Genomic DNA, 26465 nt, shown 5'->3' with positions numbered 1-26465 from the left:
ACTTTAACTTATTGACGTGTTTCAAACCAAGTCTAGACATAAAATTTCTTTACTTTAACAAGTATATTTCGTATAAAAGTTTTATAAAATTGTTCGTATAAAAGTTTTTTTTTAATTTTGAGGCTCTCTATTAAATATATATTGTTATAGCCTCATTTTATGCACACTATAAATAATCAAAGTATATAATATATTTTTGGCAGGACATTTTATTATTTATGATTAATTTCATTTCAATATAGTTGTATTTTTTAAAGTAACTGTTGTTTTATTTAAAATGTTAACAAGGTAACATCCTTATTTTCACAAAGTTACATTTAAAATATATCGTAATATTGATTGTTTAAATATTGAACTTTATTTTCTTATCTTATCTACAACTATTTATTTATATAACTGTATCTATACAATTTATATAACAACTATTTATTTATATATAAAACCTGTTTATCTTATTTATTTGTTTATAAGTAAAATGAAATGAGATTTGACAGATTAGACTGTTCCGTAAGCCAGGAAACTTTAAGACATACACTTTGACGTCTTCGTAGTTTGTATACAAAATACGAGTAGGCAGTGGCACGGCTAAAGTCTAAGGACAAATTACTTGTGCTCCCCAAAACTTGTAGTAAATGTTTATTTACTTACTAAGATTCCTTTACATACTATAGTAATAGTTGTAGATTAGGATAGGAATTTTAATTGTATATATCTTAAATTTACAACCAACCGACAATCGTCCAGCTGTCGTACGACAAAGATTTGAATCGTCTAAATTAATTAAGCCTTTAGGGTCCATGAGTGGAACTTCTTGAGATTTGCTTAATATTACTATAAAATTATTTTTTTGAACCGCGAGCTATAGCTTATAAAGATAGGTAGGTATAGCTTTAAGTTGCGAAAGCATTTTTAATATTATCATTATGTTAGTAATAAAAAGTTTTATAATATTTAATAAAGTCTTATTACAAGTTTTAACAGGTTAAAAGCTAAGCAATTTTGCACCACATAATCACAGAGGTTAATTTTTTTCTTAACAATAAGAGAAATTAAAAAATATACGACAACAAATTCAAAGTCCTAACGTAATATAATTAATTACTAAACTACATAGCATTACAACTATTACTTACTTGTATTTTTTTGTTCTGATAAATAAACGATAATATAATTATTTTGCTAATTAAAGTAGGCGAGAAAAAACTTTGATAAAAAATTATATAAACATAATGAATATTTTAATACAATCTTAGGCTCGACTTGGCGGAGGCACTGCCGTGCCTCCTGATCATATTTTTATACATACACTGAATTCAATGGCATCCGTTGTAGCAGACGATCTACGAAGGTTTCTACTACTTAGTTGCATCGAGGACCCATGAAAGGGACCTATCATGTGATTTGAAATTGAAAATTAAAATTGAGCTCCATGGGACTTTTAGATCACCTAGAATAGTTAATGTAGTCGAATTATGTCACTAAACTACACGAAGTAGACTAAATAATCGTATTTGGTACGAATAAAACATGTACCAGAAATACTTCAATTTTGATTTTTATATAAAAGTAATAAAACTAAGTAAATAATATTAAAATTTACTTTGCTCAAATGTAAGTCTGGCAATTCAGTTATACTTAGTACCGTCTATCATTATTAATCGTGCTGTGAAACATTTACAAAAGTACTGATTATTATTTATTTGTATATCTAATAATAAAAATAAGCATCTTATAATTTTGTGATGTTTCATCTTTATATTATAGATAAACGTATGCAACAATATGTTATACACGCATTAAAATATCCATTGTTTAAATATTTAAGTCAGGACCTGTGTTGATCTCTTCAATCCGATTGGTAAGTATTTACATAATTCTTTTGTTTTAGTTATACGTACATTAAAAATATCCATTGATTCAATATTTAAGATTTTTACGATACCTATGTTGATCCTTTCAAACCGACTGACAAGTATTTACATATTTCATTCGTTTTTACTTGTTTTTGCATCAAATAACAATATGCTTTGCTAACAATTGACTTATTACTATACATCCATAATTCAATGCTAAACAATCTAAACATATTAATATTATTGGTCTTAAATAACGTTCCAAAGCAGTGTGAAGTTTTTTGTGTCTATACTTCATAATAATTAGGTACCGATTGAGTACATTTCGTTACTTAGTCTATAATTATACAGGATCAGTAAAAAATGGCATACCATAGTGCGTGGCGCCGCCTCTGTCGTAAGCGGATAAATGTCGCATATATATTTAATACTGGCTCTCAATCGTATTCAGGTAGGGTAAGTCGTTTATTAGTATTTTTATTGTATCACGTAGTATACAAAGGTTCTGCGTAAAGTCTTGTAGGGCCGGAGATGTTGCTAGCGGCGATGGTCGGCGCTTCTCTTGAGAGGAGGGCGGATCGTGCGCGTCGTTTTGCTAAAATAATTTTGTTTATTAATAAAAATTAAGTATCTATACTCCAATTCAGTAAAAAATAGTAGCTAGCTAGCTAGGGTAGCAAAAATTAATAATTAGACATTATAAAAAATATGTGGTTTAATTGCTATCGGCATTTTTTCTGTACGAGATGTATAGAGAAATTGAGTCCATATTTGTTTTTCAGGGAAATAAGGAAATGATAAGAACATGGACAAGATATGATAAAATTAAATTAACCAATTCAATTAAAAGTAAGTAGTAATAGTAGTAAAATTAGCCAAGTGTTTTCTCATTGTTAGAGTGCATGCAGCACACAGCAAAATCGTAGCCATGAGCGCGTGAGCGGATAGCGCCGTATTTGACATGAGCAGCGCCCCGTTCGCACGAGAAGAGCTGATGTGTACATTGTGCATCTCCAGCACTTACTCGGACTGTTTCCCTGGATATCGGAATTACTGAGACTATGTTTTACCTTATGCGTCTTATGGCATTTTTTCACCGCGTTGTTTCATAATTAACGGCTTTCCGAATATTTTCGTTCAAAAGTAATTCTGTCAATAATCTATCAAAAATAATACTGAGGGCGGTAGAACTCTTTGTGGTTCGACTCCGGCAGCACCACCGCCACATCGATTTCTGCCTAACAACAGCAGTGTTACACGATGCTGTGTTCCGTTTTGAAGAATGTCGTAGAGAGACATATTTTCCGAGGCGTTCCAGCTTAGTCCTCAGGGGTAGCGGCGCATCTGTGACCGACCTCAGGTAGGAATATCTAATCCTATCTGGGGTTGATTACAGATGTCCATGGGCGGCAGTAGCCACTTACCATCAGGTGGACTGCATGCTCGTCTGCTGCATAATATAGGATATTATAAAAATAGTTTTCTTTTTATTTTACCATTGGAGTGCATGCAGCACAGTACGATGGTGGCGACGAGCGCGGCGGCGGGCAGCGCGGCGGCCAGCGCGAGCAGCGCGCGCTGCGCCGGCGTGTGGCGCGCGCGCGACGCGCCGCAGCTCGTGATGTTGTGCACGCTGTGCGCCTCCAGCACCTGCTGGAACTCCACGCCCAGCGACCGAATCGTCGCCTTCATCGCTTTCGGCGTCAGCGCCTCGCCCGTGTCCATTTTGCGGAATTGGAAGCATGGGCTGGAGGAAAATGATTTAATTATTTAAACACCTTGTGAAGTGACTGTGAGGTAGTTGTATTGACTTTCAAAAAGTGCTCTGTAAAAAACCTATTTTGAATTTAAAAAAATGATTTGATTTCTTTTCATTATAAGTTTACTCATTTATTAAATCACTTGTAAGTGATTTAATAAATGAGTTACTCACTTAGTTACTCATTTGTAAAATTATAATAATATCCTTCATTATAAGTGATGAATGAGCCAGGCAAAACCACATTCATTCATTTACTCAAGCTAATGGGCCGAGTGCGAGTTTCACACTGATTTATTTAATTAAATACTTAAAAATGATTACTATGAAATTATGTGAGTGTAAATGAAAATGTATACACGTGTGCACTTACGAAAAATAGCAATACGCAATTATTGGCGTCACATGTACGTGCAGTAGGTCGTACAATAGAACACAAAGGGTTTTTACGATTATGTCTTACTTCTACATACAAAGTGACACACACATGTGTGTATATTATCTGATGTTATCACCAAATTAAAGCTGTATTACATATTTAAAAATATTGAGCATCTTGTCAATCTATTGATATAATTTATCAGTTTCCGTAGTATCATACTCTTGACCCTCAATTTGTATAATTAATTAATATTAAATATATTAATAGCAGTGATAGCCTAGTGGTTAAAAAACTCGGCCTCTCGATCGAAGGGTCCAAGGTTCAAAACCCAGGCACCTCTGATTTTTCAAAATGATGTGCGAATTAGAAATTAATTATCACTTGCTTAAACGGCGAAGGAAAACATCGTGAGGAAACCTGCATACCTGAGAGATTTATAAAAAACATCTCAAAGGTATGTGAAGTTCACCAATACGTACTTGGCCAGCGCGGTGGACTATGGTCTAATCCTCTCATTCTGAGAGGAGACCCGTGCCCAGCAGTAGGAAAATAATGGGTTGATGATAATGAATTATATTAATAGTTTGTAAAGTCTCACCCAGCATTATCATAAAACGCGGCATGCGGCGCGTCGTGCAGCTGGAGCCGCAGGCGGCGCGGCGCCAGCACGGCCGCGATGCGCTCGCGCAGCGCCGCCACGCGCGCGCGCCCGCCCGGCAGCACCAGCCGCAGCAGGTCGCGCTCGCGGACCACTACCACCTACACAACACCAATGACCATCGTTGACGCCACTAATATCATGTCACATGTTTGGAAGTTGGTAGAACCATTTGTGGTTAGACTCCGGCGGCACCGCCGCCACATCTATTTTTGCCTCATAACAGCAGTGTTAAGCGCTGTTGTGTTTTGGTTTGAAGGGTGTGGTAAGGTAAATTCTTTTCCCAGGGGTTCCAACTTAGTCCTCAGGGGTAGCGGCGCATCTGTGCCCGACCTCAGGTAGGAATTTAATCCTATCTGGGGTTGATTACAGATGTCCATGGGCGGCAGTAGCTACTTACCATCAGGTGGACTGCATACTCGTCTGCTACTCCCATATTATAAAAACAAAAAGTCTAACTAATTTCACCACGCTTGAAAGGTGCTAGAATAAGGTGGTTCATCTGGGGATACCATTGGCCCACTTCCTCAAAATATTTTAATGTAAAATATTATTATTAATTTGTTTGTATGTGTAATAAACAATAATGCTAATAATAAAAATCTGACTTGCCTCAACTAAAATATCACTAAACCTTTCGACATCCACTGAGTTATTTGCCCGAACATCCAATCTGTAATAAAAATGCAAGATTATAATACTTATTTTAAATTTTAAATTAAATAAATACTAAATATTTTCTTTCAGTACCATCTTCTTTTTCATAGTGCATCCCGATGGTATCAATACTATCAATACCTGTATCAGTACTTTATCAAGACATTCCTAATTAAGTGCCGCCATTTTTCGTATGACACGTGGCTCTAAAGATGTTAAAGTCCAACAAGTTTCATTCCCATGGGTGCATCCGTCCATCAATTAATCTTTAATGACGGGGGAGGCTTGCAGAGGAATGCGAGGGAGAACAGGGTGATGTTCTGTTGTAAACGTCATTGTGTTGATACATGGCATGTACAATGCAATGCGAGAAAAGTTAAAGATTCCAGTGAAGGGCGCCACGCGTAGATAAGCGGTTTCAGGAAAGTCTTTACATTATGAAACAAGCCTCAATTTCTAGCCTATGACCTCCTTCGAAATGAGAGAAGATAAAGGCAAACGATAAATACAAATCTTACCGGAATATGCCGTCAGCGTAATGTATCAAATTCTTCATGATCGTCAATTCCCCAGTGACGTTATTCAATACGATGACATCAGTTATATTATTCAACGATTTGCTCTTAATTGGAGACTCAAAGCTCATGTTAACGATCTTGTAGTCTATGGGTAGAGCGTCCGGGTCTTTGTCTATGGCTTTCACGGTGGCTATGGTTGTATCAACGGGAACGTTTAGACGAACCCCAACTGTTAGGTTCGCGCTCTCGAATTCTGGTAAATGGTCGTCGATATCCAGAATTTTAATTAATACCTGGATTTCTGATGGATCCTGAAAGAAATAAAAAAGACAAATAATTTTCATGAGTCTTTTTAGTATGCATTAGCCTCAATAATTACCGGGAGCAGCAGTAGATATTTTAGTCATATTTTTCTTAGTGTTTTAGAACTTTGATCTTCCCACTTAAGGCATAATCAAATAATAAATATCAAATTTTGATTTTGTGTAACTTACCAATCTGTTATACCCCTTGTTCAACCGGGGGGTGGTACCATACTTGAAGCACTTGACAGTGATCAGCTGTTTGGACACCGCCTCTCGGTCCAGCCTGGCCGCTGCTATGACCAGTGCCTTGCTGTCATTCGTACGTTTTAACTTCACTAGAGCAAATTCGTTTCCAGCTGAAAAAATCACGAGAAATTTATATTTGTACGGCAAACACTAGATTCAAATGAGCTCAATTCGAGGCGAAGAATGCATTTTCGTCTCATTCAAGGAGAAATTACCCACATGATTCTAGATGTCTATCTAAGTCAAGATATACAATACCTGTTATGGTGTAATCGATAGCAGCATTATCTCCTTCATCCTCATCTATGGCCTCCAGTTTTCCAATAACTGTTCCTATTGGCACTTCCTCTTTGGTGGTCAGTAGGACTGGTGGATCATCCTGCACAATAGTATTGAATATATTACTTAATTACTCCAAGGCTATTGATAAAACAAAATTCCAATTCAAATTAATTATTGGAATAAAAATGACTTTTAAAAAAATTAAAATATTGGAAGTTTGTGGAGACTGGGGTATCCAGTCGCCATGTTGGTCTGTCATATAAGTTCTGGAATAAGGTTTCAATTAGATAAATACCTTAATATTAAACGATCGAAACTTTCTTTAAATTATGGAAACGTATGCTTATATATTTTGGTCAATGGCACGAGGTCACCATTCTATACCACGAGTAAAAAACGTATGTTATATGAATCCTAGAGGATTTAGGCAAAAATCATTTTCTTAGTTACCAAGTTCCTTCCAAAGTGCGGCTTGTGGTCATCAACATCGGCGACGCGCACGGTGGCGATGCGGGAGCTCTGCTGCGGCGGCTTGCCTCCATCCGTCACCAGCAACACCAATGTGTACGCGGCCTTACGCTCCCGGTCGAGTGACTGACGGGTTGTTATTATACCCGTCGTGGGGTCTGGAAACAAAATTTGAAATGTAGAAGTTTAGCAAATGAGCGTGTAGTTCACTTGATGCTAAGTTGCCGGTCATAGACTTCTGCTATCAATCCCACATAATATAAAGTTCTACCCGAGGTAGGCCAAAGATGTGTAATGTTGTACTAAGTTGAAATGTATCATATAATTATACTCTTACCATACCAGACAGACCAACAATCAAGTAAGCTTAACATTGTTGATATGGGGCAGAAATAAGTACGACGGATTGAGCTTTCAAAATGAACTACCGACGGTTCTACTACCTAGATAAAGTTTACGTTAGAAATATGTGTATTCTGGTTTAAAGGATTTCGTATTTGAAGGTATTTAATATGCAGTTCTTACCGATAGCAAACACCTTAGCATCGGCGTTGCTCTGCTGTATGGAGTAGTGCAGTTGTCCTGACGGCTGCGTCGGGTCGTCGGGGTCGCTCGCCACCACCTGGTATACTGGTGTCCCGATTGTTGCGTTCTGAACGGACAACATAATAATCATATATTGAAATATGTATAATCTCATAAAAAAATATTACTTACAGGGTATCAGTAATTAAAACAGTTTCAAATACATATCTTGTAGCTCTCTGGTGCTCTAAGGCTACTAAGGTACCCATAATCATATTGTTAAAAAAAAACCTTTTTTAAATTTTAAAATCGCGTTTATTCTGTGCAAAACATATTTTTAAGCTCCCATGTAACCACTACTCATCATTAACTAAAATCGTACTGTAATACTCATAACTTGACATTGCTTGTTAAAAAGTAATAAATGAGAAGATAATTATAACGTACCTCGCTAACAGTCAAGTTCTCGCCGTCAGCGGGCCGTATGAACCTGGGCACGCCGTCATTAGCGCTAACGTCACCGATGTACAAGGACAGTGACGTATCCCCGCTGTGACCGCCGCCATCAGTAGCGCCGACCAGCAGGCGGTAGGGGTCGGTCCGTCCTCGCCCGGTCAGATCGCGACGGGTCTTTACTTCGCCCGTTAGGGGGTCAATTGTGAAGAGACCTGGGAAATAATCACGACTAAGTGAATTGATTATGAGTAAGATTTGACAGTAATGAATAAGGGATATTATTGAGCAACGTGGTCTATTATTTTTATGACCTGGTAAAAGACAGTAGAGCAAGATAAGGGAGAAATAATGCAATGTGACGTGATAATGAATCAAATATGGTTAATTCACTTGATCACTGCGTTACTCGAGTGGATCACAGACGTATTGTTAGATTATAACACTTCGATTGAACTTAGATTGAACTTTTTTGGTCTATCTTTGCCATATGCCTTCATTTGCGAGTTAGATCAGGACACGATATGATACTGAGTGAGGCGATGATATTTGCCTAGTTATTTCATTAATTAATTTGTATTTTGTACTCACCACTGGCTTCCCCTTCATCCAGAAACTCGTATTTAATCTCTCCACCGAGACCCTCATCAGGATCCGTTGCTGTCATGTTGATCACGCTTATACCGATCGGTACATTCTCAGGTACCACAGCTGTGAATTTAAATACAATATCTGTTAGTAACTCTAAAATAAATGCCTTTCTATATAATATGCTTATTAATTCAAAGTGAAATTGTGTGAAAATATAAGTAGAGTTACCTGTATAAACGTTCTTCTCAAAAGTTGGCGAGTTATCATCAACGTCTAATACATCGACCAGTATTGTGGCGACGGATTTAAGCCTGTCTGCACCTCCTTTAGGGGTATCAAAGGCTTCTATCTCCATCCGTAGTACTGATTGTCGCTCACGGTCGAGAGTTTTGTTTGGAGCTACCTAAAAACAAAATTGTGAATACATATATTTCTTAACCTAAATGATCCCAAAATTTTAACAAAGCATTGATTTTGTAAAATAACGATATATTTTTTCTGTAAATTTTTGTAAATAGTTTTATCGACTTTTGGGTTGTTATTTCAAAGTGAATATGACTATTATACTTATTCAAATTATACTTATTCATTCTTAATTACCAACATTTTTTCATAATAAATGGCATCGTATACTTTAAAACTATTTCGTAGTAAGTCACAGCTTCTAGGATATGGCGAATTCCGTTTACCCATATTTGAATAATACCCATATATGTATATCTTTCCCTTTATTAAAATAGCTTTTATCTATTCTTACCTGTATAACACCAGTAACGTTATTGATAGAGAACAGTTCGGCGTTTTCTCCTCGCAACACGTATCGCACATCAACATAGCCGTTCGCCTTGTCCTCTTCCGTTAATACCGCGTCAGCATCTGTTGCCTTTACTGTTAGTACGGTTTCTGGGTGTTTTACTGATTCTAGTACACTCACTTTGAATAGCTGTAAAACAATCATAGAATTAAAAAAAATCAAAGATATTTTTGCAATACTGAAAGAACATCGTTCATGTCAAAGCTTATGCAATATTTTCATTTGCTCATTATAATTAATTAAATTATTCATAGTTATAGTTTATAATTTATAGTTATAGTTATTTGCTGACCTCTTTGTCGAACATAGGTGGATTATCATTCAAGTTCTGAACTTCAATGATAATCTTCGCTGTACTGTGTTTACTTCCATCACTACTGGTTGCTTGGACGGTCAAAGTCAAGTTAGGAGTCGTCAGCTCCTCGTAATCCAAGTGTTTAGTGAGTACCACTTGACCACTCAATGGATCAACTTGGAGTAGACCGGTCTCCGAATTAATCACTTTAAAATTAGTTACGTCATGCCCAGATACAGGATCTTCAGCCATTAGTACAAGAACAGTGCTTCCTATTGGCTGTTCTTCTTTTATTTTGTGGTAAATAATAGGGTTAGAACTTGACCAGCCAGCGTTCACGAATTGAGGGTTTTTATCTGCGTATGGTTGAATATAAATCGTATATTCAGTGACTGCAAATTGTTTGTCGATATTCAATTCAGCGTTAACATCTATCACTTTAATTGTAAGAATAACAATTGATGCTTGACTATAATCTAAAGTGCCGTTAACAATTATTTCTCCCGTGTCTTCATCTATACGAAAGACATTTCTGTAGTCATATGGAGCGTTTGCTTTGAGTTGAACTCCCGCTTTCGACATAGCTTTTATTGGTTCTATTATACTGTATTTTAACTTAGAGTTAAAATCTGTATCTTGAGCTATTATTTTTGTAACGACATCTCCAACTGTGGTTCTTTCCGATATATAAGTTGTCGACTCGGTTGTGTTAAATGTAGGTGGTTTGTCGTTTACATCTAGAATGGTGACGAATACAGTGGTGGTTGCAGTTTCTGGGATGGGCATGCCGCTGTCTACTGCTGATACGATGATTTCATATTTGTCTGTATTGACATCCCTATCCAGGTTCGCGTCGTTTGATACCGTTATTAGGCCAGTTCTGTAATTAAATAATAATTTTGATGAGTCAGTTTCTATTGGTTAAATAACTTGTATTATATTATTTATATATTAGAAGTTGCTTTTAGTAGATGATGTTATTACTTCAAATGACTTACTTTTTATTAATAACAAAGTTATCCTTCGCTCCAGATACAATATGATATGTTAACAGATCATCCAATCCATCAGGATCATTAGCTACAACCATGGTGACATTCTGCCCTGGTTTAGCATCTTCTCTAATACTTGCTTTATAATTCATAGGGTTCAAGTCGAAGGTAAAGTCTTCATTGGTGTCCGGGTTCCTCTGGGTGACTGTATACTTGTAATGGTGGTAGTTCCCCTTGAAGGTTGGTCGCTGATTGCCAGGGACACCTACTCGTATATAAACTCTGGTTTCGTTTGTTAGAGGTGGTTTTCCTGAAATAAATATTTGTTAAATTAAGATTAATTTGTTTACTACATACATTGTACATTCTACATTACAAGAAAGTAAATGTAAATGTAGTACATGAATTGTATGAATGAATGAATGAATCTATTTATTTGTAAAAGCATGCGTTTATAAAGTAGTTCATACATAGTAATTGCGTTCGGCATACTCTACCGGTTGATCCGGTGTACAAATCTTTGGTTTATTGTACATTTTACATTACAAAAAAGTATGTCCTTATTTAAGAATTTAAATGTCTCCAAACAGTTGAAAAGGATTATTACTACTATCACTACTGCCTGGCTGAGATCTCTCAGAAATAGACGTGTACCTATTTGTAATCGTCATATTTACCGTAATCTGTAGCCCGTACACCGAGCTCGTACTGTCCTCTTGGCGTGTCCATTGTCTCCACTTTGCTCAGAATGGTAATCTCTCCTGTATCCTCGTCTATGGAGAATACCTGTCCTTTGTGCGCGATGCTGTTGTCTGACTCTAGGGTGTACCTGACCCTGCCACCACCTTGGGTTGGCCCATCTGCGTCAGTTGCCTGAAAGGTAAATAAAAATACACAGCGTGTTTGAGAGTAAGATATTCTGTACTTTTATATAAGGATATGATTAGATTTATGTGTAAGTATGGCTATAACATTACTCAAAATTATTAAAATTTATACAATATGCTTCTTATAAAATTAACGTTTTATTAAATAAAACAATTTTACAACGAGACGATGAAGAAGGTAGAGGTTCCATTTAACAATCATCTTAATTAAATTATTCAATATTTATTATGACTTACCCTTACTACAAGTTGTGGTTCAAAACTAGTGGCGCCGTCTCTGATAGTACGACTGTATTCTAAAGCCTCGAACATAGGTGCATTGTCATTAGCATCTAATACATCGATGAAAACGCTCGTAGTAGAACTTTTACCTCCGCCATCCTTAGCAATGAGTGTTAAGCTATAACTCTTTTGTGTTTCGTAGTCTAAGGCTTGAGCCACATATAAGCCACCACTATTTTTATCAGTTTTAAACATGTTTGACCCAAAACCTGTCAAGGAATACTCAATCTCTCCAAATATCCCATAATCTTTATCAGTTGCTTGCACTTCGCCTATCATTGTACCAATAGGAGAATTTTCCAAAACGTTAAATTTGTAACTTGATTCGTCAAATATTGGTGCATTGTCATTTACATCCAGAAGTTTTATATTAACTCTTGCCGACGACAGTTCTGTATCACCGACATATGTAACAATATCGAAACTAAAACGCCTATCGTCATCATTATCAACATCATAATCTAATTTACTAGAATCTTTAACTTTAATACTGATTGGCGTTCTACCCTCGCCGTGATCTGTACTTATAGAAAAAACTCCTTCTGAATTATATACATTTCGAAGTTTCAGATCGTATTTGCTATTTACACCAATGTCATTGTCTTCTACATATATCGATAGACCGGGGATAGGGCTTCCGTTCTCGATATTTTCGGGTATCGATATATCAAATACGTCTCTATTGAATTGGGGTACGTGGTCGTCGACATCTGTTACGATTATCGTTATTGGCGTAACTGTAAAGTCAGATGGCACTTCGTTGTTTATTAATTCTGTAGCCTGAAAATAAAAATTTAAGGTTTAATTTGTACTCTAAGTAAATATAATGTAGTGCAATCAACAGCTTATTTATTAAGTAATAAAGTGAAGCGGAAAGTTAAAAGATTCATAAAACCGTTCAAATAAAAGCATTTTTGTTTAAAAACATGTTTTTATAAAAATGCGTATTTTGCACATTTGATAACCTAAATGTAACTATATTATTTTCTAGTTGCTAGTTAAAACCAATATCAATTTACGATACGTATTATAATTTCAAAACCTTATTATTTTTTAATTGTACCTTAATAAAAAAGCTATACACTCCACCATTTTGCATGACAACATCGCTCTCTCTATCAATAGGAACGTCTGTAGTGACCAGTGTGGCTCGTCCCAGAGCTCTTTCAGGGGACAATTTGAAATATTGCTGGATGTCACCCTCTAGTGTCAGTAGCACTGGTCGAGGGTTGGCAGTATCGCCATCTTTGGCTATGATGTCCATTATGCTGGTGCCCTGGAATTTCCACTTGCTGCATAAATATCACATATTACAACTAATTGTCAGTGAGTTTAATAGACCTTAAGGAATATACTTAGATTGAATAAATTTGTCAGTACCTAATACCTATCCTATACACCTTTATGTTGATGGCTTTTTCGTAAAACACACACTTATCGTTTGGAAGACATTTGGGTACTTAATACATTTTCAACAATACTTATTATAGCTATGTCACACATAAATAGATGGCTTTGGGGTGATGATGAAAATGATACGTACACAACGTATAATAAAATTAAAATAACTATATTAAAATATGTTTTATAGTTCTTATTTGTATTTATTATAATACCAGTAAACGCATTGTAAAAATTTCAACCGTCTTCCTAGTATGGTTTAACAGGTAGATCGAAAAATGCAAAAAAATCCGGTTTGTTGTATGGAGACCCCCTTTAATATTCAACTTTATTTTATTTTTAGTATTTCTTGTTATAGCGGTCACCGTTATGCATCCTCTGTAAATTTCATGTGCCGATCTGTTACGGTTCCGGAGATATAGCCCTGAGACAGACGGACAGACAGCGAAGTCTTAGTAAAAGGGTTCCGTTTTTATCCTTTGCGTACGAAACCCTAAAACCTACACTAATTACACTTATCTGTTATTATAAGTACTTACCGGTGGAGTGTTCTCAGGTACAGTAGTGGAGTAGGGCGCGTTAAGGAACGCGGGCGGCTGGTCCTGCACGTCCCGTATCGCGGCGGACACGGTCGCGAGCGCTCGCAGCGGCCGCTCCGACAGGTCCACCGCCTCCAAGCTGATGATGTACGCTGACCGACTCTCGTAGTCGAGCTCCTTTGATAGGAATATCCGCACTTCATACTGGTTTGGCTCGATCTGGTTTGTAAGAAAGTTGTTAGTATGTGATAAACATATATAATTATTTTTCTGCACTTATGATATCCATACCGTAGGATATCATAAGTGCAGAAAAATAAAATGGTATAGAGTATACGTAGGTATAGTGTATTATATTGGTATTATCTGAGTTTTGAAGCATTTTTTCTAAAGAAGATAAAATTAAAAGAAATAAAACCGCTATTTGTGTGTATAAAAAAAGTTAGTCGAAATATGAGTACCTAAATGAATTATATAAGTGTAGTAACTTTATTTAAGATTTATATATTTTTATTAGATTTAGGGCTTAGTAGACTATAGTTTCAACCATTATTATTACAAGAAAAGATCTATGCTTAACAGTCATAACAATATAAATATATTAATTATTTATAACTCACCATATCAGTGACAACCCTAAAAGTAGAGCAAGCCTCCGCATCGCTCCCTTTCTCTTTAGTGGAACACGACACTTGAATGTTTGCGTTAATGCCTTCGTCACGGTCAGTCACTATTATTTTCGGCACGACCTGAAATTTTATTGTTATTAATAACTTAAAAAAAATTATACTAAAATTTCCTACAGTACGTTTATTTCTATTAAAAATAATAAATTAAACGGAGAATCAGGTAAAATTGAAGCAGTAAACGATGCACTTCGTGTAGTATTAAGTAAGTACTGTGGGCCGTAGACCAGTGATGGATCTCAAATAGGGCTGAAGTAAGTCGTAGACTAAGCTTGAACGTATCGTAAGTAGATATTTACGTTCGAAGTAAAGACTTACCTCGTCCACTATACAGTAGAGCGTAGCTACTAAATACTGATGTTATAAACCAGGGGCCGAGTGATGTTTCTACAGTTATTAGGACACGTTTGATAATGATTGTTGTTTGATGTTGTTGCAAACTAAATAACTTATGAACTTCCGACAACAATCTTTATAACCTCCGACAAATGTTTACAATTTGCGATACTAATCTTTATTGACCCTTACGAGATCAACGTAGGTGAATGTAAATTATACTAATTTTATCGAACATAGTATTACTGATGTCAACAAGCAAGATTAACATGCGTCGCCGGTTCCTATGACGAGAGGTAATGATATAAAATCGCTTTCCATCGTACATATTGATGAGATCACGTATGTCAGAGTAAGACATCACACTATGAAGGTTAATACAATATTAATAAATGCAATAACATTGCCATAAATGAGGTCTATAATATTATGTATGCAGTTTGCGCTTATTGGACCATGAAAATCGAAAACGATATGCAATCCATTGCTAAAGAGCAAAGAGCAAAGTCTATATATCTAGGTGACTAACCATTAATGATATATTTTGGAGATATAGACGATGCTTATTTTTTAACCTTTTTTGAAGCGTCTGTGCTTACCGCGACACTTATTTCTGCCTTATAACAAGGTTCTGGTTTGATTTGAAAGCTGGGAAACAATTTAATAGATATTTCAACTTACTAAGTTCTAAGAAGCAGAAACGCATTTGTTACGGATCAATAAGATGGGTCTTAAATGTCGATAGGGGTCAAATTAATATCACTGTTTTTGTGTTTAATTCATATTATCAGTACTATTTATTACGTTTGGTTTCAAATTTGGTATATCGATTGGCTAAGCTGGCTTCTGTATTACAATGAACGCTTGTTAATATTAATTTGTATAATTTACCTCGATTTCACTCCCAACAGCCGTAGCCTCGCTAATATTGACTATGTAGGGCCTGTTGTGGAACACTGGAGGGTTGTCGTTGACGTCCTTCACTGGAATCACACGTCGGAGAGACACTGTGTTCGGCTCTGTGTTGGCTAGGCCGTCATCTGAAAAAAAGTGCACGAAATTTAATATTGGGATCTGTAAGAGCAAGTATTTGTAGTTGAAGGAGTATACAAACGTGCTATCCACCTAATGGTAAGTGATTATTGCCGCCCGTGGATATCTGTAATCTATCTCAAATAGGATTAGAATCCTTCCAGAGGGCGTATACAGATGTGAACTAAGTAAGAATGCTTAACACAGCTGTTATTAGACAGAAAGACTATAACGCTGGTGCCCCCAGAGCGAACACGATAGATTATGTCATATCCTTGCACCTTGCGAATGTTTAAAATTTAAGATAAGGTTCAAGCAAAGTGAGATCTTTTACTCTCAAATATCTTCGTTACGAATATGGCGTAAACACTAGACTCTTACAGGATACACAGAGCTAACGAGTTCGTTAATGATTCCTTTCTAGGGCAGTACGTATAAAACATGTTTTAATGTTTACACTATACATTTATTTGAAGTAAACATTACGTTAGTATAAGTAATGAAGAAATATAATTGGTTTAAGTTTTATGTTTTGATTTGTTATGCAAGAGAAAGAGGAAAATATAAAATAAACGTAATTACTTGCATATCAATTAATACTACTGCATTTAATTTTCAGGGAATTTAGGATACTAAAGTCTAATGAGGATGTCATTACGAATATTTGTATAAGTCTGCCTATACTTGCTTATTTAGGAAGTTAATAAAACGATTTTGACTTTCATATCTACTAAAATAATTAACAGCGAGAAATATGGTCTACATTTCTTTCGAAAATATCTTAGGCTCTTTATACTATGTTGTTGTGGTCACGTTGTTATTAAAGTAGAACCATACCAGTAATACTGATAATGACTTCCAACGAGTCCTGTTCCTCTCGATCCAGGGTTTTGGCAAGAGTGACGACCCCGGTGATAGGATCCACGCTGAAGTATTGCCCGGATATCGAATACCTCAGTGGACCATTTTCTGGGTCAATTCCTGCAAACATAAAACATTTGTTTACATTAATTACATGATATTAAACATTTCAAATTAATTGAAATTGATTGATCTTCACATTGGAAGGAAGACGAACGGATGATGATCGGGATCGCACGAGACAATATCGACAATATTTCGTATTTATGACGTGAAGTATTAGATCCTTGTGAACAAGTTTATATTCAACACAAATTCCAGTCAGAATTTTGCTTCGTTCGAATGACCTAATGTACCCTAATGTTGAAAACTTTTTTATATTTTAAATGGATTTGAGATTTCCTTGATGACGAAAATAAATATTTCCTCAAGAATGAAGATAAGAATATTATGATGTTTGCTAAATTGTCTTTGCATGTCTATCCACACATCATGACATAGTTGTTATGACGTAGGTAGACTCGTACTTGTTCTAAGTTCGGGTTCTGTAAGTTTTTTTTTATAATATAGGAGTAGCAGACGAACATGCAGTCCACCTGATGGTAAGTGGCTACTGCCGCCCATGAACATTTGTAATCAACCCCAGATAGGATTAGACATTCCTACTTGAGGTCAGCCACAGATGCGCCGGTACCCCTGAGGACTAAGCTGGAACGCCTCGGAAAAGTCTGTCTCCTTTACCATACCCTTCGAAACGGAACACAAAAGCGCCTAACACTGCTGTTATTAGGTAGAAATAGGTGTGGCGGTGGTGCCGCCGGAGTCGAACCACAAAGAGTTCTACCCCCTTCTACCATGTTTTATATGTATAATAATGTATATGCATGGCACCAACACTTCTCATCATATATTTTATCAAAATAATAATATCCAGAATTTACCTTTCAGCTGATATACAGGAGTACCAACAGCGGTGTCTTCGGGCAAGCTGAACTGAGACATGTCTCCAGTCTGTGGGACAAAGTGCGGGGCTCTGTTGATGACCTGGCTGCTGACCACCTGGACCAGGTGCAGCACGAGCAGGATTATGACCGGGTTTGCCTCACTCAACACCGTGGGAATCTTCCGCCGTTGAAATATTATTTCTGCCATCTGGAAGTTAACAAAAAATACAATCCAAATCAGACGTTGTATAATATTATGAAACGTTTTGCCGCTATTGTACTCGTTTACGTCACAAATCGAATATCGCTTTTTCTTTATTTACTGCTAAGTTACAAATAAATTTGGGAGGTGATCGAACTAACTTATTACTTAATTAACTAGTTAGGGTGCTTAGTTTAATTTGGTGCTATCAAGATCGTAGTTTCCGTGACTCTACTACTGTTTGGCACTGTCAATAGCACTAATATCCGCCTTGTAATAGTGATGTGTACTGTTCTCTGGTTGCAGACCAGACAACAGTATAGGGTAGGTAAAGAAAAAAAACTAGTCTGTCGTGAGGTACGTCAATTTATTATACGTCGTGAGGTACGTCAGTATTGAACGACAATAAATACGACAAATTAACATTGAGGCGCTCAACATAGAAATTCTAAACTGGTATGCGAAACTACTATGGTAATTATTGTAGTCAGAGAATTATAATTAAACTAGAACACAGCAGCGCATTGTTGTATGCTGTTGTAGAAATAGGTGTGTCGGTGGTACCCAGTAATTACAAAGTTGACCAACTTTTTATTTCTCAATATAATCTTATCTTTTCTCACCAAGAATTATTCAACTGGAAACTAAACATTAAAATATATAAGGTCATGTTGTCTATTCCAGTCAATGCCCACACGTTACGAGTGTCGCAACTTGATCTAGTCTAGACCAGAGAAACAGAGTGGCTTGTGGTCAGCGGTGGGGCTTGGAACTAGGGATGTAGGGATATGAAATTTCGGATCTGTATACAGATATGTAATAATTTAAGATTGTCCGATAGGTTCAGATAGGAAAGGGGAAAATGAAGAAAATAAGGGTGGCAATTTCTTTGAGTTAATTTGTAAAGAAACTTATGAGGCTTCTGCTGTGTTGTTTCAGTAACACCCGCTACATTTGTAACATTTACCAAATCTTCACATCTTAAATATTGTCAAATTTCGATCCTTTATAGGTAAAAATTAGATAGACTGACTGTTTATATTTTTTTTGCATTTTAAATTATTTGAGTAGGTGTTTATTTAAATATCCGATAGTTTCGGTTACACTTACGAAGCGCTATAACATCCCTACTCAAAACAATTGGCAACGCAAAGTAACGTTATATTGCAATTCGTGTAAATCTGTGATATGTGAGACAATTGGAATGTTGTGCAAATGGGCAATTTCGGCTCATTTAGTATAACTCGATATAAATCTGACCATTGTGTAAAACTCTTTTGATATTATAAACTTTACCCGTATTTTTGGTTATAAGAAATACTTTTAACGATAATTCGTTTAAACAGTCTTATAGTTAAAGATATTAAAAGTAAAAAAACGTTAAAAACAAAACTACAAGCTATTTTTGGTATTATTTATTATTGCAATGTACAGATTAAACAAATTTGCAATAGTAATGTTTGTGGTTTAACTACGATATAACTCCGTATATAAAACAAGAACAGGTATAGCGCCAGTCAGTAGTTTTATATTTGACATGTTTCGAGTACATAATTATTTGAATTATTATTATGGTACTAAAGTTATTAATAAATATCCGATGGTTTTGGAAAGGGTTGAACTGATTTTGATAAGGCTTTTAACGCAACGGCTCTTTTTACCAACTTACATTTTTGCCCATGTAAATACAACATATATGAGTGAATATTTTACAAACTTATGACCTTATAGATCAGTTATAAAGACATTAACTACCATTTAAATTATAACTCTGAAAGCGACTTGCGATTACATTATCAATAAGATAGAAATCATGCGTTTTTATCGTGCTTAAGTACTGTAATGGTAGGGCATTCACATCATTAGCAACAAAACGATACTTAGAAGGCTGCAATGTTTAGAAACAGTTAATCTTTGCACAGAACAACATCTCTACAACTATTAGTCGTAGACGTGACATTACTTTTGAAATATCTTTTACCTGACTTATTTTTGGATTAGTGTCACTATCCCTTATTAGACTTCCATTTGAAGAGTATGCAGTCGTATCTATTGTACTGAGGACTAAATTGGGACGCAACCCTTCGCAACGCGTCCGTGAAGCAACTAAAGACTAAGGTTAAGTAGACACTTCGCCACACTTTACGTCATCATCACAAACATCAACATTACAAAACTATTTATTTAAATTTAAAACCCAAGTGCAAGATTTTTTAATTAACAAGTGTTATTACTCAATTAAAGAATTTCTGGACGATGAGGTCTGATTGCAGTGCCCCACTGAGATTGGTCTGGTTTATTTTGACACTTATTGACTTGTTTTGTAATTTACTATGTCTTTATTAATTCTGTATAATTTTAATTAGCCTGTCTTTTAAATCTATTCTCTTCTTCATATATTAATTTTAGAATAAGACAAATTATATTGTACGCCGTATGGCAGGACATAGCGAATAAAGTAACATTTTGTCACCTGTATATTACGTGTCCACAATAAATATGCTTTGACTTTGACTTTGACTTTGACTTTGACTTTTGAGAACTGCCATGTGGGTTCCTTTAGATGTTTTTCCGTCGTTAAAAAGTCAAAATTAATTCACGAACTCCAAAAAGTTTAAAGTAACTTAAAGTATTGTATGTTACGCAGGTCATGTCATTATTAATTAGTATATGTAAAATAAGTGTAAAATAAGTTCTCGAAGGCCAGATGGCAATCGGTAAAAACTAACTTCCTATCATTGTCAGTTTCAAGTTACACGAAGCAGGTGTTTCTAAATTGACAATATCCGGTTAATTTTGCTTGTCGCCTACAATACTCTTACGTATAAATATGGCTTGTGCGAGTACTGAATGAAATAAATGACGAATTGAAATTTGTTTAAAAAGTCCAATAAAAAACAAAATTTAAAAAATCACAAAAAATATACAGAAGAAAAAGAAAATTAGGGCATGTTTAGTTGCGGGCCGTGGTTGTTATTAAAGAGGACAGAGGAGGAGAATGGGTCCGCTTTGGCTTTGATTTTATACGCTTTAAACATCTAATATCATTTGGTCATTATATCGTACTTTTTTTACCAGACTGTGGAATGTTTTTCACGTGTATGTGTGTATGTTTATGTGACCCTGCAGCTCAAATGGCTCGACGGATTTTAACATATGAAGTGACGTTGCATACTTCTAAAAGTTCTTAACTATGGAAGTGATATAGGTACCTATATTTTTTAACAGTTGCGCTTCGATCACTAATAAGAACTAGTGATCGACGCAGTCGGGTTTTCATTTTTATCATATTTCTCCAGTATCAATCCGTAGTGCCAAAATCTAGATGAGTATGCCTAATGCCTTAGGGATGGGATGACTGTGTTTAGCAATGGAAAATAAAGTCGCAAGATATTCTTTATTTAAACAAAGCTATTGAAGAATATCCACCGCAGTAATTATGTCACTTTGCTTCTCATAACAGCAAACGATAATGCATCGTACGCGGTTTCGTCACGTGGGAACAGTAGAACGTGATCGCTTCCTATTTTAGTTTTGATTCGTTCGTGATTATCTTTGCACATATTTTAAATCGCATATTCATGTTAATAATTTGCGAAGAAATCGAGAATTGTTGTCAGATATTTTTGACGCAATTCGTCTAATATAAAACGCCAAGTCGCTAAGTAGTTACTGCAGTTCTCCAATTACCTTTCAAATCTGAGGAAAACACGACCTGACAAGACGTTAGTGTTGATTAAATATTTTAAATATCCTTAAGAATTAATCAGTTCTTCATTTAAGTCAGAGTATTGGTAACAGGACTATGTCAAGGAATCGTATGGAAACTCATATCTTGCTTTAAGTCCACTACGTAGGATTTGGACAGCGTAGTGGACTAGCCCAAACTCTTCTCAATCTCGTTGATGAAAATTATGACGACAATGATTGAGTACCAATTGTCTTACAACTCAGATCGATATGTTAGGTGTGTTAGTAGTTTTTTGTTGGGCATATTATCGTTAGTTCTATAATCACTTATCATTAACATCTTTTACTACATGTCTTACGCCTGGTATTAATAAGTAATTCAATAATTCCAATGTTTTCCCACGTAAGATCGACGTTTGACAATTTCTTCAACATTCACCATTGTCAAATTTAGATCTTTAGTAGTTAAACATTGGATTCATTAATTATCAATAACGGAGTTGAATGTAGAAAACGACAGAGATTCGGTTGTTAATTCGATTCGGCTGTTAAATTACAATATTAACTATTTAATTTGATTCCGTTTGAGGACGGAGTAATATTTTACAATTTTAATCAAAAATCTTGCTAGACCTTGGTAAATGTCGTATTATGTAACATAGAAATGGCAAAGGCATTTGGTGTTCTTATTTTTATGATATTTATCTTGAATGGACATCTATGAATCACTACAAAAATATTGCTGCATAAATCGGTGTATTAGTGCTGAAGTTGAACGAAAAGTAGTAATGTTTAATTTAAACTCATATTCGTTTATAATATCTTTCAGTTTTATCAAGGCACGAGTAGGTATAGTTGGTAGAAGAGATGAGTTCGGTGAAGGAGAAGAATAATTGGACGTAAACAAAATGGTTACTGAGGAACTTCACAACGAATAAGCTTGGTAACATCTCATAATGGACAAAGAAATAATCGGTGATTACAAGTTCCGTATTGAATATAAACTGTTTCCACTTTTAAATTCCGCAAAGAAGCATATAGTCCATCTTAAAGTACGCAGACACTTCATTATAAATAGGATAGGAATCCTACCTAAGTTCGATTACAATTACGCTGCGACAGATGATGACTAAGTTGGAACTCCTCGTGTTAGTCTGTTAATAATATATTAGTGGTAAACGGTAAATATTTAGGCTAGAGAGAATAGCACTTGATTCACACATAGAAACAACTGATGACGTGCAAAGGTTACACCATTGCAGGTACAAGTCACTAACCGAATACAATACACTCGTGGGAATATGATAATTGGACGTTCTCGCCTTTCTGTTCTAGCTGTTCATTATTGCTTCTCTAATATCTGGGCTGGGTTCATTGAAACAGTGATGTAGGTACATTTGGAACAATAGATAGCAGGTAGGACATTACTAAGAATAAGTTGTTTTTGAAACAAAAATAGGTAAGTCGGCCTACCTGAACTCGGACACAGATACGTGGCCGACTCAACGTAGGTATTCTGAGGCTCTGAGATTGGTAGTGTGGTAAAAGAAGAGGTTACTTAAACCAGGAGATCGAACATTTCTTCAGGAGACCCCGAACATAGAGCCTAAAACTGTCTTACAGGCAGAAATATGTGTAGCCGAGGTGCCTCCAGAGGCGAACCAAGAAGGGTTCGTCGTATCAACTATTAAGTAGACACTGGCATTGAAACAAGGCAAAAGTATTTTGCAGGACAATGGTATCAGTGGATTACGAATATTTGGAGACAATTTTGTAAGGCAATAAACGGTTAAAAGGGATGTGAATATTGACCTTGAAATTTAACGTCCTTCCGTTCCTATGGGGTTCGTTATGTAACGTACATAACGAATTTTGTTACATATAGGTACGCATTTTTTGTTAATTTGCGAAATTACGTTGGTTATTGACAATAATAGGTAATAAGTTAGTCTAATTTTTTCTATCAGAAATTGAAAGACAATTTCTAGTGTGAAAAAATTGTCAAAAGTCGATATTTGGTAGGCAATAATAGGGTCGATTGAATAATAACTCAATTGAATATTGAATATTGAATAATTTGAATATTGTGTCATTAAGTTAAAGAAAATCGGTGTCGTTGAGCTGTTCTGCATTGTATTTAATTAAATTTCGTTAGAATAAAATGCTTTTAAAACATTTTTTCAAGCAATGAAATAATATTTATTATTATTATGATATTCATTATAAGTAGAAATTAGTGTTGATATCTTTCAATTACTTATTTCATGTGAGTAATAGTACTTATTGACAACATTTACCAATATTTTAGTCCTTTTGATATATTAAAAGGTAGGTTAACTTACCTAAACCCATCCTAAACCACCATTCACAATTACCTAAATATTTAATTCTTTGACCTACACATCGACAAAATTCCCGTACTTGGCTCTAATATGGCTATAATAGACAAAATGATTAATAGAAGGTCGTGCATTCCACACATCCTTAACATTTCGCGATGCAGGTCCTGTGTCCTTGGTGACTAACGTTCACGAAGAAAGTTTCGCTTGTCAATACAACTTTTAAGAATTGTTACGCACAGTTATACCCAAATACGCACCTTGTTTTCTAATAGGGCCAATCCAATATCACGTTCCACACACAAACATACCCGCACACTTATTAAAACACGTACGAATTTACAAATTTAATTTATTTTATTTTACAGAAAACATTTTTTATCTCTCGAAGTCACGACACCGCTAAGTTTGAAACGTACTGTCAAAAACTTGCACCACCGGTCTATGAGACTGGATTTGTATTACACGTTGCGCCTTCTCTCTCTTTTGTTACTTTAAACTTAGGATTGAAAGAGACGACGTTATTCTGTCTGTGCTGACCCCTACCATCTGCAGATAAAGCCTTTTTGCACAGGTAAAAGTAACGGGGTTTTTCTTTAAGATGCGTGAGTTGAAACGGAAAATACGGGGTCGGGTGTATCAGACAGAGATAAAGGTAGGTCATTTTTAAAGGGCGATTGAAATAGTTGCATTAAGGTCATGGGAGCAAAAAACTACGCACATGTGATTTATTTCTATACAGACATGCCGCAACTGTAACTAAACTAAAGCAAGTTAACCAATATGTCGCGAAGTTACTTAACATTGTTGTAAATAATAAAGCAAACTATTTGGTAACGTTCAGTAAAAACGTAATAAGTTTATGCAAAGTTTCGAATGGTCCAGTCCAGTTACAAAACAGTCGTAATCGGAGCGTAATCAACAGAATTAAGAATGCAAATAGATGAATGGTATTACTTCAATTGTGATATTTACATAATTCATATTTTATTAAAATTTTATGAGTACTTCCTACATATGAAACATTAAGCACATTTTAGTGTTGGAGCATCTTCAACTTTATGAATTCTGCAACGCACATAAGCGCTGACTAACATTTTTTGAAAATTCAAGCTTTAAGATCTTAATAAGGTGAAAGCTTTTAAAAACGTTTCAGAGACTTTTATCGTTAAAAACATATTACGATTAATTAACTAATATTGTTTCGTATTTATGTGTTTTCGTTTGGAATCGAGTCCAATTCCAAAAGTTCCAATTTTATTTGGGATCGATAAATAATACTTATCTATGCGCCACATTATCCAATAAATAAGACACGAACAACCGCATGTCTGTTATTAGCTTACAATCTTATTTTTATTTATGCTATGATAAATTGACAGGCGCTTATTTTACGAATCTCAAAAAAAGCAAGCAATTATTTTATTAATTTAAGTAAAGCTACGGACAAAACTATTTGCTTTCTACAAATTAACCCATGACAGGAAATGCGTTGCTATCCCAGTAGACTTGAACTAGAAACAGAAATTGTGAAGGTGGTTGAACCATAGATGGCTCAACTCTGCTGGCACCACCGTCACACCTTTGTACCTAACCACCTATATGCCTAATAACAGCAGTTATAAGCGTTGCTGTATTCTGGTTTGAAGGATGTGAGAAGGTATGCCTTTCCGAGGCATTCCAGCTGACCTCATTGTCCTCAAGAGTAGCGGTGCACCAGTGGCGTACTTCAGGTAGGAATCTAATCTTATCTTATCTTTTTGAAGGTGGTAGAACCCTTTGTGGTTCGACTCCGGCGGCACCACCGCCACACCTATTTCTACCTAATAACGGCAGTGTTAAGTGCTGCTGTGTTCCGGTTTGAAGGGTGTGTTAAGGGAGACAGACTTTTCCGAGGCGTTCCAGCTTAGTCCTCAGGGGTAGCGGCGCATCTGTGGCTGACCTCAGGTAGGAATATCTAATCCTATCTGGGGTTTATTACAGATGTCCACTGTAGGGAGTAGCAACAAGTGGACTGCACGCTCTCCCGCTACATTATTATTATAAAAAAATGTCTCATGAGTGTATCTGCCTTACTCCTGCAAGGCAGAACATGGTTGTGACTCGTACTTAGCAATGCTTTCGCATTGCAAAAATTGATGCAGTGACAGTCGCCAGAGTTGAAACACAAAAAATCCACCACCATTGCATTGCATCGTTTATACTGCCAAACCAGGAAGTTATGGGAGCTGGGCGTCGAGGAAATAATTGCAGTCTATTTCGCGAACAAATTAAATTTTTATTTAAATTTAACACAAATTTTACACAAGTTTTAACAAAAATGAAATTAAAAAAAAATAAATTGATGGGATAGGTCGAGTCACTTTCCGCGATGGAGGTGAACTGATTCCATGGTGGACGGCCACCTGTACGTGGGACGGCCACCCGCGCGTGGGACGGCCACCTGCGCGCCTCGTCAGCGTTGGCCG

General features: G+C 35.9%; 1 protein-coding gene across 1 annotated transcript; it reads right to left on the bottom strand.

Moving 5' to 3' along the window:
- Positions 1-1746: 1746 nt before the first annotated feature.
- On the bottom strand, positions 1747-24435 carry Cad74A (cadherin 74A). The gene is made up of 24 exons (XM_073084918.1): positions 24258-24435; positions 17764-17974; positions 16799-16942; positions 15821-15969; positions 14528-14656; positions 13908-14126; positions 13031-13243; positions 11923-12747; positions 11476-11671; positions 10805-11108; positions 9804-10686; positions 9455-9640; positions 8926-9100; positions 8698-8817; positions 8101-8321; positions 7654-7780; positions 7111-7286; positions 6637-6757; positions 6322-6488; positions 5828-6138; positions 5265-5325; positions 4593-4753; positions 3350-3600; positions 1747-2448 (listed from the first exon to the last, which is right to left on the bottom strand). The coding sequence occupies exons 2-24, from the start codon at positions 17972-17974 to the stop codon at positions 2339-2341; spliced, it is 5460 nt and encodes a 1819-aa protein (XP_072941019.1). The 5' UTR covers positions 24258-24435; the 3' UTR covers positions 1747-2338.
- Positions 24436-26465: the final 2030 nt, after the last annotated feature.

This window comes from Epargyreus clarus, unplaced genomic scaffold, assembly GCF_041222505.1.
Source record: "Epargyreus clarus isolate Ecla_fem2 unplaced genomic scaffold, WU_Ecla_fem_2.2 ptg000021l, whole genome shotgun sequence".
In the NCBI taxonomy this organism is placed as follows: domain Eukaryota; kingdom Metazoa; phylum Arthropoda; class Insecta; order Lepidoptera; family Hesperiidae; genus Epargyreus; species Epargyreus clarus.
The sequence above is the reverse complement of the archived record's forward strand: the minus strand, read 5'-3'. Positions and strand labels throughout refer to the sequence as shown.